We start from the raw sequence: 15030 nt of genomic DNA on the forward strand, positions 1-15030 counted from the left end.
CAATACAGATACCAATCCCATTCTTCAACGAGATGGAAAAGGCAATCTCCAATTTCGTATGGAATGGGAAAAAGCCCCGAATAAGCAAAGCACTCCTTTATGGGGCTTTTGAATAGCAGTTGGTCCTATTTATGACCAAGTTAATGAATGATCTTCAAATATTTTAAAATTGTTTATACATTTTCTAGATATCTTTTTCAAGTTGCAGAAATATGAAAACTTTAGGACTATAATAATCCTTGTAAGATTAATAGATTCAGCTTCAAAATGTGGTAAAATTCCAATATTAGATGGTTCCAATATTGTGTCACATGTCTGAAGTTATAACATTAAACATTGAAAGTATGTAAAAATACTGAGTATGTTTGCATTCCTCTAAACAACCAACGGTTAATGCAGTGGTTTTAAGTGAATTAATTTTTTGAGGGTTAAAACCTACATATCCATTGCAGAAGACTATAATCAGCCCATTGAACTGAGATAATGTACCCAATAGAGAAGAGTATGTATTGAGGTTACTTATGACCAGAACCTGGGTCTTCTTAGTGACTTGGATAGGACACAGTAAATCCTATGTATTTGCTGTGCCAAGTGACTTCCTTATTTTCAGGAGTCTAGTCCCTAATTTCAAGTGATAAATACATTATCAGATTCTGTGTCTACTCACAGAAAACTACAACAGCCACCCAGGGTGATTACTGGGTTTAATTTTTCATCTTTCTTATTATTAAGGTGTGAGAACGTCTTTTTAAATGCCATGTTGTTAGGTGCCATCGAGTCGTAGATGACTCATAGCAACCCTATGAACGAAAGGCTTGAGCACTGTTCATAGAGTTTCTGGAGGCAAGCCGTTTCGGAAGTGGATGCAACTCCTGCTTCCAGGCTTATTTTAAATGCCATAGTTTTTTAATTTTCTTATGACCATATATTTAAATTGGGTATTTAAGATTTCTGATTTGAGTTTTGGATCTAATTCAAGTCTTTGAATTATGTCCTGATTAGTGATATCTGTGAAAGCTTAAAACTTACACACACACACACACACACACACACACCCCCAAATGAAACTGGTGTTGTAGAGTCAAACCTGTCTTGCCTAACTTCACAAAAGGAAGAGAGAGAATCACCATTAGCATCAACCAAAACCAGATTCATTCCTCTGAGGTAGAGCTAATAAAAACATACCTCTGCCCTCCAGTCTTTTTAACTAATTTGACACCTACTGCCCCTCCCATTGCAATGTTTGATTCAGGAATTCACTGCAATGGCCGCACATAACTCATAGACCATACAGTTATGGGACTTGGTAGGGAAGTAACAGGTTACAGGTGGGGATCAGGAATAATTCAGATAACCAGTGTTTGATCAGGACAGCTGTGGCTTGGTTGTGTCCAAGACAGATCTTTTTCTTTTTTTGTGAATTTAACTTTATATTGGTTTACCTATAAAGTTCCTGTACATTGTGTTTCACACTATCCTTCATTCATACTGTGTTTCATACAATCATTCCCATTCATTATGTTTTATAAAATTAATCACCTCTGCCTGGCCTCTGTCCTGCTTAGGTAAGGATTGCAAAGCTGGTTAGCTCTCCCAGTAGGTGCCCAGGGACATTGTATTCTGCTGGCAAACCTGGACCCGGAAGCCCAGCATGCTATCTTGTGCTGGTTTCTTGGTTCTTCTGTCTGCTGTGGGATTTGTTTTTTTTTGTCGTTGTTTGTTGTTATTGTTCTTAGGGAACAATTGAATAGGCTGGTGACACAAAACCTGTCTTTGAAGACTCTCAAGAACCCCACTGTGGGCCATAACAGAGTGATCTGCTGCTGGTTTTTCTGTGAAGTGAAATTAGGCAAAAGAAGTTTGACCCTAAAACACCAGTTTCATTTTGGGCGTGTGTGTGTGTGTGTGTGTGTGTGTGTGTGTGTGTGTGTATAAATTTTAAGCTTTCATAGATATCACTGGAATCTGCTGTGCTTACTACCACATCTTGCTACTGCTATTCTATCCCAGACTCTTTAGTGTTAAAACCCTGCCTTCTGAGTCAGAAGTTCTCCTCACGGGGTCTCTGGCCTCTGTTCTTTTTTTTTTATATGCTCTTTTGATGATAGCGAAGTCCCTTCTGTATCTGAAATTGGCTTCCTTTAAGAGTGGTGAAACGAATTCCTTTAGTATTCCATATATACACTTTGTTTGCATAGTACTTCCCGAGCAAGGGTTACATACATCTTACTTACATTATTAACAGGCTGTCTGAACCCTTCATGGGCTACAAATCTGTTATTTACATAGCTCCCATCACATGATTCTGTGGGGATTCCAAGAACAACTCCTAGTAAAAATGATATTCATCACAATAATTAACTTAGTTTTGTGAATGTTAACCAATAGGAAAAAAAAGAGTACTATATTTAGATATTTGGAATTTTTATGAAGCATTGTTTATTGTGGAAAATATGCTAATACAATCTAACTATAGGGTAATAATTCAATAAATTGTGTATTTGATATACTAGGCTAAAAGGTTTCTAAGCAAGATGTATATAAAACATAGGCAACATATAATATTCACTTAGTCATAACATATTTGAGCAATAGTTATACCTAGGCACTATTTAATACAGGAATTGAATCAATGGCGAAACAGACAGAAGTTCATTTCCTCATGGAGCTTACATTCTGGTGCGGTGGGTACAGTTTGTTAATAAACAAGCAACTACACTAAAATATAATGGCTACTATATTTTTAAAAGGAAAATAAAAGGAAGGGGAGTCGGGGGTGCTGGGAGCTCAGGAGGAGATGCGCAGGGATATTAAATGGAATGAGTTCACTGGGAAAGTGACGTTTAAGCAAAAAGAGGGAATGTAGTCATTGGGAGAACAGTCCTGCTGAGGACTGGGGAGCTTTAATGGAGGGATCCGTGGTAGCAGGAACAGAAGTATCTCTTCAAGCGTGTTAATATAAAAGAGGAGCAGGGGAAAGGTAGTAGCTAAAGTGAAGTAAGGGCTTCTTAGAAAATTCAGTTTAATAACATGGGCAGCTAATTGTAAAGGCAGTGGGGCAGCGGGGGGAGGGGGAGGCGGCGGGAAAGAGGAGAGAGAAGAGAACAAAAGAACTGCCAAAGGATACGATGCGCGGCGGGGAGGTGGATGGGCGGGCGGGCACTTGGCCCAACGTGGCCGCCGAGCAGGCCCCAGGCGCCCTGCAGGCTGAAGGGTGGCCCACAGCGGTGTGCACGGTGGATGTGCACAGGGAGTCAAGGGTGTGCGCCGTGGGGGTGCACGGTAAGGGTGCACCGTGGGCGTGCGCCTTGGTGATACACGGTGGGAGTGCACCGTGGGGGGTGCACTGTGGGCGTGCACTGTGGGGGGGGGTGCACCATGGTGATGCACGGTGGGCGTGCACCGTGGGGCGTGCACCGTGAGGGTGCACGTGGGGGGTGCACGGCTGGGCCCGGGGTGGGGCCCGGGGCAGGGCGGCCCGTCACAGTGAGGTGGCCCGCAGGGAAGGAGGGACGAGGTAGGCGGTTGTGTGGCGGCCGGGCGTCCATCGGCCCGCGGCCTGGAGTGAGGTAGGAGTGAGGTAGTTCGGTGCTGTGGCCCCGGCGCCTTCGAGGCTCCACCCAGCGGGCGGCCTTGGCGCGCGGAGGGAGGTAGGTTGTTGTGAGGCCGCCTAAGGCGGACAGTCTCGGGCAGGCGCACTTCTGGCCGGCCGTGAAGTGGATAGTCTCGCTTGGATGGTCGAACGTGGCGGCTGTGCCGTGACGCGGGTGATCACAGTCAAGTGGCCAATCCTGGGGAGGTGGCCCCAGAGCGTCCAGGTGGCCCGGGTGTGGCGACGTGGTCCAGGCTCGAAGTCACATGGCCAGTGACAGGCAGGTGAGCTCGGGTGCATGGCCAGCGGCGGGTGCGAGCTCGGGGGCGCGCTCGGGGGCGTGGCCAGCAGCAGACAGGCGCGTTTGAGTGAGTAGCCAGCGGCGGGTGCGCGCTCAGGTCAGTGGCCAGCAGCAGATGCGCACTCGGATGCGCGGCGAGCGGCGGATGCAAGCTCGGGTGAGTGGCCAGCGGCAGGTGCGAGCTCGGGTGCATGGCCTGTGGCAGCCGCAGTGAGGGGAGCGCCCAAGCTCGGACGTGGCCAGCAGGAGGCGAGCTCGGATAGGCGCGGTCAGCGGTTAGGTGACCCACGCTGGGAGGCGAGCTCGGGAGCTCGGGTGCTCGGACGCGGTGGCACGGTCCTTGGGGCGAGCGCGGGAAGGCGTGGCCAGTCCTGTCCAGTGGGGCGAGTGCCGGAGTTCAGACACCATGGCGCGGTCCTTGGGGCGAGCGCGGGAAGGCGTGGCCAGCCCCGTCCAGTGGGGCGAACGCGCGAGCTCGGACACCATGGCGCAGTCCTTGGGGCAAGCGCGGGAAGGCGCGGTCAGTCTGTCCCCTGGAGCGAGTGCCCGAGCTCGGACACCATGGCGCGGTCAGCCCTGTCCCCAGGAGCGAGTGCCCGAGCTCAGACGCCATGGCGCGGTCCTTGGGGCGAGCGCGGGAAGGCACGGTGAGCCCTGTCCAGTGGGGCGAGTGCCCGAGCTCTGACACCATGGCGCAGTCCTTGGGGCAAGCGCGGGAAAGCGCTGTCAGTCTGTCCCCTGGAGTGAGCGCCCGAGCTCAGACGCCATGGCGCGGTCCTTGGGGCGAGCGCGGGAAGGCACGGTCAGCCCTGTCCAGTGAGGTGAGGGCCCCGAGCTCGGACGTGGCGTGGCGATCCCGGGGTATGAGACGAGCCCGGGGTGGGCTGATCAGTGGCCGTAAGGCGAGCCCCGGAGGGCTGGTCAGTGATAGCAGGCTGGGACGCGAGGAGGCGCAGGGAGCAGGGGTGAGAGGCTGGGTGGCGCGGGGAACGAGGTGACGTAGGCCGGGAGTTCGGGACATCTGTGTGGTTCAGGGACCCCAGGGGAAGGCGGGCGGCGGGACAAGCGGGACCCGAGGTGACCCGGCCAGCGCAGGGAAGGGCATCCGTGGGGGCGCATGCGCAGGCAGGGCCCGGGGCAGGTGGTCCGGGAAGGCGTTGGCGGCGAGGAAGGGTCTCGGAGCAGCACGGAGTTCTGGGCGGAGGACTCGGCAGGACGTGGGGCACGGGAAGTGCATGGCGGAGCAGGGGGACGGGAACCCCATGTGCAGCACGCGGGCTCGGCGCCGAGGGGGCGATCGTGGAGGAGACCCCGGAGGACGCGGGCGGCGCGGAGATGGGGACCGGGGCTGATGGGGACGGCGCGGAGGGGGTGACCCTGGGGGACGTGAGCGGCGCAGAGAGTGAGATCCTGGGGGACGCAGTTGGCCCGGTGCGGGGGACCCCGGGCGGTGCGGTGCAGGGGACCCCAGGCGGCGGGGGGCAGGCGGTTCAACCCCGAGCGGTCCGGGTCCGGGAGGCGGGCGCCGGGATGCGGCCCGAGAGGCGTGGCCTGACTTACCTGGCGGCGAGGCGGGCCTGGGGCCGGGCTCCCGAGGCCCATTGCGCGGTGCCCAGGATGGAAGGCGGTCACGATCACGGGGTGGCGGCATGGTCAGACGAGTGGCAGACTTGGGGCCGGGGGTGCGGCGTCCTGGTGCCATGTGCTTGGCTCGTGAGGCGCGGAGGGCGGTGGGATGAACCGGGCGAACCTGCCAAACCTGGCGAACCAGGCGATCCAACTGAACCGGGAGAGCCGGGCGAACCAACTGGACCAGGCGAACTAGGCGAGCCCGAGTGGCGAGCTGGTCCTGTGGGCGCGGAGGACAGTGTGGCGTCCGGGCTCCGAAAAGCGGGCAGCGGGGTCCTGGCAGAGGAGAGCTGGAGCCCTAGGAGGTGCTGTCCACGCGGGAAGTGCTGACCACGCGGGACTGCTGTCCACGCGGAAGGTGAAGTCCCCACTAGATGCGGTATCCCGGGTCCCTGCTCGGGAGGCGAGCTCCCCGCTAGAGGCGAGGTCCCCTCGGGCTGGAGCGCACCAGCGGCTGGAGGCCGGAGTGTGGAGGTTCTGCAGACAGGCTGTCAGAGGTCCTGTGACTCGGACGTCGGTCAGAGGGTGGCCCAGAGCACGTCTTGGCGATTCCCTCAGGTCTTTTGCACAGCCTTATCCGAGACCCGGGATCCCAGGGCGAGATGGTCCAACCGGCGAACGGAGAGGAAAGGCGCGCGGAGCGCAGAGGTCCTCCAGGCGCCTCAGTGCGAAACGAGTAGCTCTCCAGGCAAGACGCCTCGCCACACTTTGTGCAGCAGAGTCACCACTTGACGGTGTCTCCCGTGGGTCTGAGCAGGTGGGCCGGTGGGCAAGAGGGTGATCACCGGCAATGCTGCAGCGGCTTTCACCACGGAGCTCTTGGACGATGTGCGGCCCGCGGCCGCCCGCCGCTGTCTGTGGTCGGAAGCCCGCTGCACGGACAGGACATTACGAGAGCCCCGCCCACCGCGCTGGATCAGCCCCAGACACGCCTGCGCCCCTCCCCAGGCCCGCCCACCTGCCCGCCCCGACACGCCCTCACATGGGCGGAGGCACGTGGCGCTGTCCTCGGTACCAGGACCTTCTGTGGGCCTGCGCTCCTTTTTCTGACAAGTTTGCTACACATTCAGTTTTGGGCAGCAGGGGACGGTACTAGCTGACTTTTATATGTGATCGGTAGAAAGAACCATGTAGGTTGATGGTACTACAAGCCCGGTGCTGGGTGATAGCTGCTCTCACCCTCCTCCCACCAATTTCCCTCTTAATTTTCATCCTTTGCTTTTCTTTCATTTTTTTTGGGAGGAGGGTAGAAGCGGTTTTTATTTTTGTGAGGTGTTTTTTTGTTGTTGTTGTTGTTTTTAAAGACCTCTGATGCATCATATTCAATTCATTTTCTTGCTACCTTGTTGGAACTGACTTTTAAGTGACCCTCTAGCATGTTTTTGGAGGCTATGAATCACACAACAGGAAATTGTCCATCTTTCTCCCAAAGAGCAGCTGGTAGATTTGAACCTCTTGTCTTTAAGTTGGCAGCACAGCTTCTTACCACTGGGCCACCAGAGACCATATGTATCATGTTAGATCTGTCATAATCCTGAATTTATAACACATATTTGTTAACACGTGTACCTTGTGTTCATTCATTGAACAATGTTGATGTCATGAAGGACGCTTCTAACAAAAACTAGGACTTCAACGATGACTGTTTTCCCTCTCCCCTCCCTGCGGACGTAATCGTGAGCCTGAACGAATTATTTACATTTTCTAAAAAACTCTTATCTGTAGCTGTTGACATTTCAAAAAGTTACATGTATGTACCTGTAATCTCTTTAATTGTATGCAGAATTTGTGTGTATCTATCTATGTGTATATGTACGTATCTGGTGGCAGAGTCTGTAGGGGGTTGTGCTGCTCAAAGCACCTTTCTAGAGGTTCAAACCCACCAGCAGCTCTATAGGAGAAAGGTGGGCATTCTCTTCTGTATGACTTAACACCTCAAGAAAAACCTGCTGGAGGGTCAGTTATGAGTTGATTCCAACTTGATGGCAATTCGTTTTATTTCATAAATAAATAAATGAATGAATGGAAGTAAATTTGCTGTGTGCAAATTTCTGGGACTAATAACAACAGTAATATATGCTAAAACTTGACAATGTTGTTACCTTTCACTGTGATTCCCTTCTTTTAACTACTATATGCTGTTGTGTGACTCTATCAGAATGAATTTATTTTCTTTTGGAGAGTTGGTTATTTCCATTTTCTTGATTTTAAAAATATACTAAATACTGTCTCATGTATTTCATGTTATCCACGTACATGCTTTTCTCTTGTGTATACCTAACAGAGAATAGTACAGCATATCTGGATTTTAGAGTCCATGAATTTAGTGGGTAAGGAGTTGCACTACCCACCCAAATGCAGGTGCTTTGAACTCACCACTTACTCCATGGGAGAAAGAGGAGCTTTCTTCTCCTGTGCAGTTTACAGCTTCTGAAAACCTGCAGGAGTGTCAGTCATGAGTCTTTCCTGACCTGACGTTATTGAGAGAGAAAGAAGGAGGTGAGGGATACAATCCCATACTGACTCATACATAATGTATACCCCTTTGCATTTCCACTCAAAACTTTGGAACACCTTGGTCATAGCTTCGCTGGTACTTAGTTTAGTGCTGGGGTTTTGTTTTGTTTTGTTTTTTGTTTGTTTGGGTTTCCCTTCCCTCCCCCCCAAGGAAATGGCTCTAAATGCTCTGTCTTTGTGGTGGACTTGATTTCTAATTCCTAAATCATCAGTGATGTCAAACAGCTCTTTGTCTTTTAATTGGCATATAGTTTTTGTTCTCTTTGATGAAGTTCTCTCCGTTTTTCTGTTGAGCTATTATTGCATGTGATCTGTCTTCAGCGTTTTCGTTTGGACTTTGAATATTAAAATTTACCATCGTGTGCCTAAGCCCAAGTGCACTGCTGTCGAGTCCATTCCAGCATGGTGGGGGTCCCCCACCCCCCGGGTTTCTAAGGCTGGACATCTATGTAGGAGGATGCCCCCATCTTCCTCCTGAGGAGCGACTGGTGGATTTGAAGGGCTGACCTTCCACTTAGCAGCGCAGTACAGGACAAACTGGAGTGGTTTTTATAGTGACTGGGTGTCAGTTTTTCCTTATTTTTCCTCTTTGTCATCTCATGTGTTCTCTCAGTCTAATGTCTTTCATCTATTTTAATTGATTTTTGGACTTCTAAAGACATTTTCTGGTGGCTTAGTGGTAAGGAGGTGTGCTGCTAACCCAAAGTCCCTGGTTCAAATCCACCAGCTGCTTTGTAGGAGAAACATGGGCATTCTGTTCCTGTGGGAGTTAGTGCCTCTGAAAACCCACTGGAGAGTTGGCCGTGGGTCAGTTCCGACTCAGCAGTACATAGCAACAACAAAGGCATTTCATATTTTTTTCTTCAGAGATTTTTGTCTTTTCGATCTTTTTCTTCTGGGACTTCTATTTTCTGGATATGAGCCCTTCAACTTCTGTCTTGCCTTTTCTTTTGTATAACCCATATCTTTATTTTCTCTCCTGACATTTTTCTTCAGTTTAATCTTAAAAGTTTGTTCCTCAGCTATATATCCGTTCCTTTATCTTCCATCTATGGTGTGTTTCTTTAGAAATTTTATTTTTTTTATTTCTTATATCTGTTATTTTGCTTGTGCTAATTTAGATTGCTAATACCTTCTCTTATCTCCTAAAATATGTTTATAAGGTTTTTTTTTGTGTGTGTTCTCATAGTTCTCATTTTATTCCATCTCTAACCCAGCATTTTTTTTTTTTTTACTTTTTAAATGGTTCCTCAAATATCTTATTTTCTTTGGCTGCTGGCCTCCTTTACCCATAGGGGTGGGTGCTGTTTATTTTGTCAGACAGTGCAAATGAGAAAAGGCAGGACCCAGTCTTAGTGTCTCAAGACCTTGAGGCCTGAGTGGGGGAGGACTGGGGACTGTGGAGGAGGAGGCCCCCTGGCAGAGCCAGGGGCTACTCAACTCAGCACAAGAGCACAGAGTGCTGTAACTGATTTAAAAAGAAAAAAAAAGAGCAAGAACCTGGCGAACCAATGTAGACACTGACTAATTTCCGCTGTGATCTCTTTCCCCTTTCTTTCCACATGGATTTTCTTTGCCTTAGGGACTCTTATGTTAAAGCTCAGAAATGCACATCTGGAGCACTAACTCATCCACTGTACAGTTTCCCACAGTATTTCTTTAGCTCTACATAGTACATGTGAGAGAGAGCAAGTGAGAGAAAGCGAGAGAGATTAGTAGTAAAGACTTAAACTTTTTAAAAAAATTTACTAAAATAAAGGCTTCAGGTTTTTTGTTCATAGGGTCGCTATGAGTCGTGCTCGACTTGACGGCAATCAACAACAAAATAAATATATTTAAGACTAAATTACCACATGGTCTGATGCAGAAAGAGAGTCAGTCACCTCCTGTGCCAGTCGGATCTGATTTGACAATACACAACAAGAAAGAAAAAAAAGACTAAAAGTCACCATTATTGATACTAGTAGCTAATATTTATTAAAAACTTAGAAAATGTTAGGTAGTTGCTAAGCATTTTACATAGGTTACATAGTTAATAGTCTGAAAATCTAGCCACTTAGGTTAGTAAGAATGGGTTCTTTTGTGCTTAATTCTTGTTGCTGCTAATTCTGAGGAAGTGCTTGCCTGTTGAGAATTTCAGACAGTATAGACGTATATGAAATAAAGGTTCCTACCTCTTCCTTCATCCTTTCCCCGAAATCCTCTGCCTCCTGTTAAGTTTGACTAGAACTTTTAGAGATAATGAGTTCTTAAAAAGACATATAGAGAGAGACTATATTACTCTGGAACTTTTCAATTTTAAGTTAATATACAGCTCCCTGTGAAAGATTGTGAGCTGGGATTTTATTCAGTAAATACTACTAAACAGATGCTTCCCACAAACACATGCTGATACATGTGTGGGTTACAAAGTTAGATAAGACAGACAAAGTATTCATTGTCATCCTAGCCAGAGATAGAACACCTAAGACAATTTCAAAAAATTGGAAGTGTGAAGAGAGAAAAGGCAGTCAGGCAATGTGAAGTGGACAGTGGGCACTTCTTTGGAGAAAAGAAGTTTGAACTGTGATTCAAGCGACCGGAAGTTAGCAGTATGTCTCATTAGGAGACACGTTAGAGCAGCTTTCTGAAGAACTAAAAAGTCTGATGCAGAAGCCCTGGGGTCGAAGCAAGATTGGCATGAGGCCAAGGGAGTTGAAGGACAGTTAAAGCAAGAATTTAGGAGATAGAGTGTTAGGGCTCTTGGGAGTTTCAGATAAGGTGAACAAGTAGTTTATCATCTGAACTTGGACACTTTTGAAGGAGAAGAGATCTCTTAAGTACTCCAGAACTGGAGTAAACAATTTTCTGGGCTAAGACATGGCCACCTTGCTGTGGATCATACTAAAGAATTCTGATTTTGTAGCATGTGTAATTAAGAGGTTAATGAAGAGTTTCAGCAGCAAAGGCATATATTCTAATTGATGTTTTTTTAAGATCACCCTGATGGGAGATGGATGAGGGGACGTGAGTGGGTGAGCTGAAAGAATGGAAGCAAGGAGGCCAGTTAGGGGGTGGAATACAGGCAAGAGATTTTAATAGTAGTAGAGATGGATGCGTGTTGGGTGGGTAGAAACAATAGAACTTAGAGATATATTAGCTGTGGTGGATGAGAGACAGCTCGGCTTAGGCGACAAGAGTGGAGCTTGTAGAGCTGAATGGATGGGGATAACACTCCTGAGATGAGGTGTTCTGGAGAGGGGTAGTTTTTTTGTTTGGGTTTGTTTGTTTTTGGTTTTTTTTTAAATGTTTTTCTCTGCTCTACTGATGTCTTTTTTGGGGGAGGGGGTTGGGTTTTCCCCCCAATTTTATTTTATTAATTTTAATGAACATTTGCAAAGATTTTGGATTTCCATTCATTCATTGTTGCATTTTTCTCCCTGTTCCCCGCCCCCCCCCCCCCAGTTCGCTCTTCTCTTTGAAAAGTAAAAGAAAAATTCCTTCATTGGTACAGAATCCCCTCCCCCCCCAACTCCCGCTTGGAGTACACTCCACTACGCAACCTTCATTCTGTTATATTCACACAATGGAATACTATGAGGAACTTATGCAATATTATTCAAAATTGGTGACCCTGGAGGACATGATGCTGAGTGAAATATCTCAGTCACAAAGAGAAGGGTAGTTTTTAAAGTGTCTGAGCTTTCCAATGAACTACAGTGCCACTTTCAAATTGCTTATCCTTAGAAATAGTTTGACGGTTCCATATGTTTTATCGCTTGTTTGTTTTCTGTCTTCTCTTCATAGGTGACTCTCTTTTGAAAAGTGGAACCAGATCTCTTCTGGAATTCAACACGACATTGAACTGTGAGCATCCAAATGCCAATCACAGAGTCCAGAGTAGCATCACCTTCCTGTGTGGGAAAACCCTGGTGAGTGCACACAGCCTCTTTCTGTGTTTCTTTTGGGCCACTTGTGTGTCCCAGGGGAGTTCTTCTGACAGAGCTATTCCAGAAAGAATAAGTGAGCAGAAGTAAAAAACACAAATACCAGCCAAATCACCACCACCACCACCACAAACCTGTAAGCAAACCCCCAGCCTCCAGTTAAAACTTTAAAAGTCGGCCCACACCTTCTGGAAGTCTAAAGTTCTGATGCACAGGGTGAGAGAGTAACAAGCACTGTTAATGTTTTTGCCGTAGGTACTTTTTTTAAAAAATTTCTCAAACCTCACAGCATTTCTTTTTTGACAGGTTTTAGGGCCATGTGTTTATTTTTAACAACTGTTTTTCTTTGCTTGTTTACATTAAATTAAAAAGACCCCGCCATTTCTTTAGAAGCAGCCTGAGCTAGTGGTAATGGAATTCCCAAGCTGTGGGATCCTCACTTGAGTCCGAAGGAGACTTAGTTATGGAATGCATGATGTTTGTTCTTAAATCTGTGCAAGTTGTACATGATTTCTTGGTTTTAATATTTAGCCTTTAAGAAGACACTTTCAGTAGGTGATTGCTAGCTTTTAGGAGCAGCAACCCGCGTGCAAATCCCAAGAGTGTCCTCTCATCAGCGTAGCAACTCAAGTGCTGAGAAAATTCACGTTGAGAGAAACTTAGCTACAGAAATATTTTAAAATAGAAGATTCGCGTTTGGGGCCGTGACCCTTGCATCTCCAGGTTTATTATACCTCATCTGAAGAACTTGGAGGGAAACAAATGCAATTAACTGTCTCTGAAAACCCGCTCGAGTGTCTGCTATGGGTTGGTTCTGACTCAATGGTACACAACAACAACAACAACATGCCTCATCTAAAAAACTTTAAAAATACCCACCAGTTCCCTAACCCACGGTCATCATCTGACTCGAGCAAACCGGTTGGACAGAGTAGCACTCTTCAGGGTCAGACCATCCCATCTTTCTCACTTGGAGCAGCTGCTATGTTTGAACTGCTGACCTTTTGGTTAGCCGCTGAGTACTTTGATAGCACCAACAGTGTCGTGCATCAGCCTGGTGGCTGCGTAGTCCCACATGCTGGCGTTTTAGGAAAGAATCGATTTGCGGAGATATGAAATATGAAGAGCTATTGGAGAGAGGATGTTAGCTGCTATTTTATTCATTTTAATGAACATTTACAGAGATTTTGGATTTCTATTCATTCATTGTTGCACTTTTCTCCCTTTAAACAGTTCTCTCCCTCATCTGTTTCAATGCATTATACATAATTTATCCAGTTTTTCCTCAGTGTCCCCCCCAGCCCTGATGTCAGTCCCGTTCCACAACAGTGGCACCATGTAGTATTTGTCTTTTTCTGACTGAGATAGTTCACTCAGTATAATGTTCTCCAGAGTCACCCATTTTGAATGATATTGCATGAGTTCCTTGTTTTTCAATGCGTTAGCTGCTATTTTAATTTGAACTTTAATTTGAACCTTTAAGAGATTGATTTGCCATCACACAAACCAGAATTTTTAAAGCTGAGACCCTTCATGGACATGGGCGTGGGGACCCGTGAGCCCCCCCTTTATCACCAAGTGCAGCTGTGGCCAGCCAGCGTGGCCTCAGTCCTCTGGTTCGTGTGAATAGCTGTCGTGGGGTCGAGGCCCAGTCCAGGGTCTCTTAGGTGTCCACGCTTCAGACAGATGCAGCTGGGCCCCCACCCTCTGTTCACAGGAAATATGAGTTCACGTTTTTTGGCTTCGATTTTGTTGGCATATGGTTAGAACATTTGCCGTTTGAGAGCAGAAGGAGTCCGAGGACCAGGTCCCTGGAGGTTACTGTACTTGCATAGCTGGGGCAGTGGAACAGCTTTGGAGCGGTCATACCCAAATTCCAGTGTGATTTCGTGCAAGTTTAGTTACAGATTTTTGGACTTGGGAACTTGTTGATGACCTTGCCTGAGAGAGTTACACTTCCTTATTTTTTTTTATCCCCCCCCTTTCTCTTTCTCTTCTTGTTGCTACTTTATTTTCATTAGCCTCCACTGTATTCTAACTTTATAAAAGAAAATCTCATGACACTAGGTATAATAACATGTTATATTTTGTCCTTTATCTAGGGAACTCCTGAATTTGTCACTGCCTCAGATTGTGTGCATTACTTTGAGTGGAGGACTTCGGCGGCCTGCAAGAAAGACATCTTTAAAGCTACCAAAGAGGTAACGTGTAAGCCTTACTGTCCTCACTGGGGTCCTTGGAATCAAAAATTCTGATTCTGTTTGGGGTGTAAACCTTTTTTTCTTTTTAGATTTTCTTATTCAGTTTATTATAAAATATCATTACAAGTCAGTGAGGAAGGTGCGCGGTTCGAATCCACCAGATGCTCTGCTGGAGAAGGAGGAGCAGTGTCCTCCTCCTGTACCAGTCAGATCTGATTTGATGGTACACACATACAAAATAATAAAATAAATTTAAAAAAAAAGTCAGTGAGGAACAATGTTATCAAATAAAGTAAGGAAAATCCATTTGGTACACTACCCAAGATTGACCGTAGTTACACTGTCTGCTAACGCCATAGTCATTTTCAGCACCGGAGACAGACACTCATTAGAAATATAATGAATTGCCAAGGAAACAGAACAGCATGAAACTGTCACTTGTCAATTAAAAACCTTTTTTTATTTTTCAAACACTAATTAAGAGGCCACGAGCTTGCATTGGAGGAAATGGCTCTGGGCAGTTGTTGCTTTTAGAACAAGGCATTTTGGGATGGAGGGGGCCCTGCCTCAGGTGCTGGTGCTCCGCGGGAGCGTGCCAGGTTCTAGGTGCGCACTCAGGCTTGGCAGAGACTCTGTGCTCCTGAAGGAGCTGTCTGCCTTTGCCTGACTCTGTCCCCTTTCCATTGGCTTCTTGTCGGTGGGGCACCCTGCTCTGCTTGTCCCGACTGTTAAATCCATTCTCCGCTCATCCCTGAGGTCACCTCTGAGCCCAGGCCAGCAGCCCCACCCCTCATATGCTAGGCTGCTCTCCCCTGAGCATTGAGTACCTTTATCTCTCTGCCTGTGTTTCTCCGGGCAGTCGCT

General features: G+C 47.4%; 1 protein-coding gene across 1 annotated transcript in view; it reads left to right on the plus strand.

Moving 5' to 3' along the window:
- The window catches only part of IGF2R (insulin-like growth factor 2 receptor), a 105513-nt gene that overhangs the window by 29306 nt on the left and 61177 nt on the right, over positions 1 to 15030 (plus strand). Inside the window, exons 3-4 of the mRNA XM_006882819.1 lie at positions 11826 to 11950; positions 14068 to 14166. Coding sequence (XP_006882881.1) covers positions 11826 to 11950; positions 14068 to 14166 — 224 coding nt within the window. The remainder of the gene's footprint in view (positions 1 to 11825; positions 11951 to 14067; positions 14167 to 15030) is intronic.

Source organism: Elephantulus edwardii, unplaced genomic scaffold (assembly GCF_000299155.1).
Source record: "Elephantulus edwardii isolate Elephantulus edwardi_28Jun2011 unplaced genomic scaffold, EleEdw1.0 scaffold00024, whole genome shotgun sequence".
Classification (NCBI taxonomy): Eukaryota; Metazoa; Chordata; class Mammalia; order Macroscelidea; family Macroscelididae; genus Elephantulus; species Elephantulus edwardii.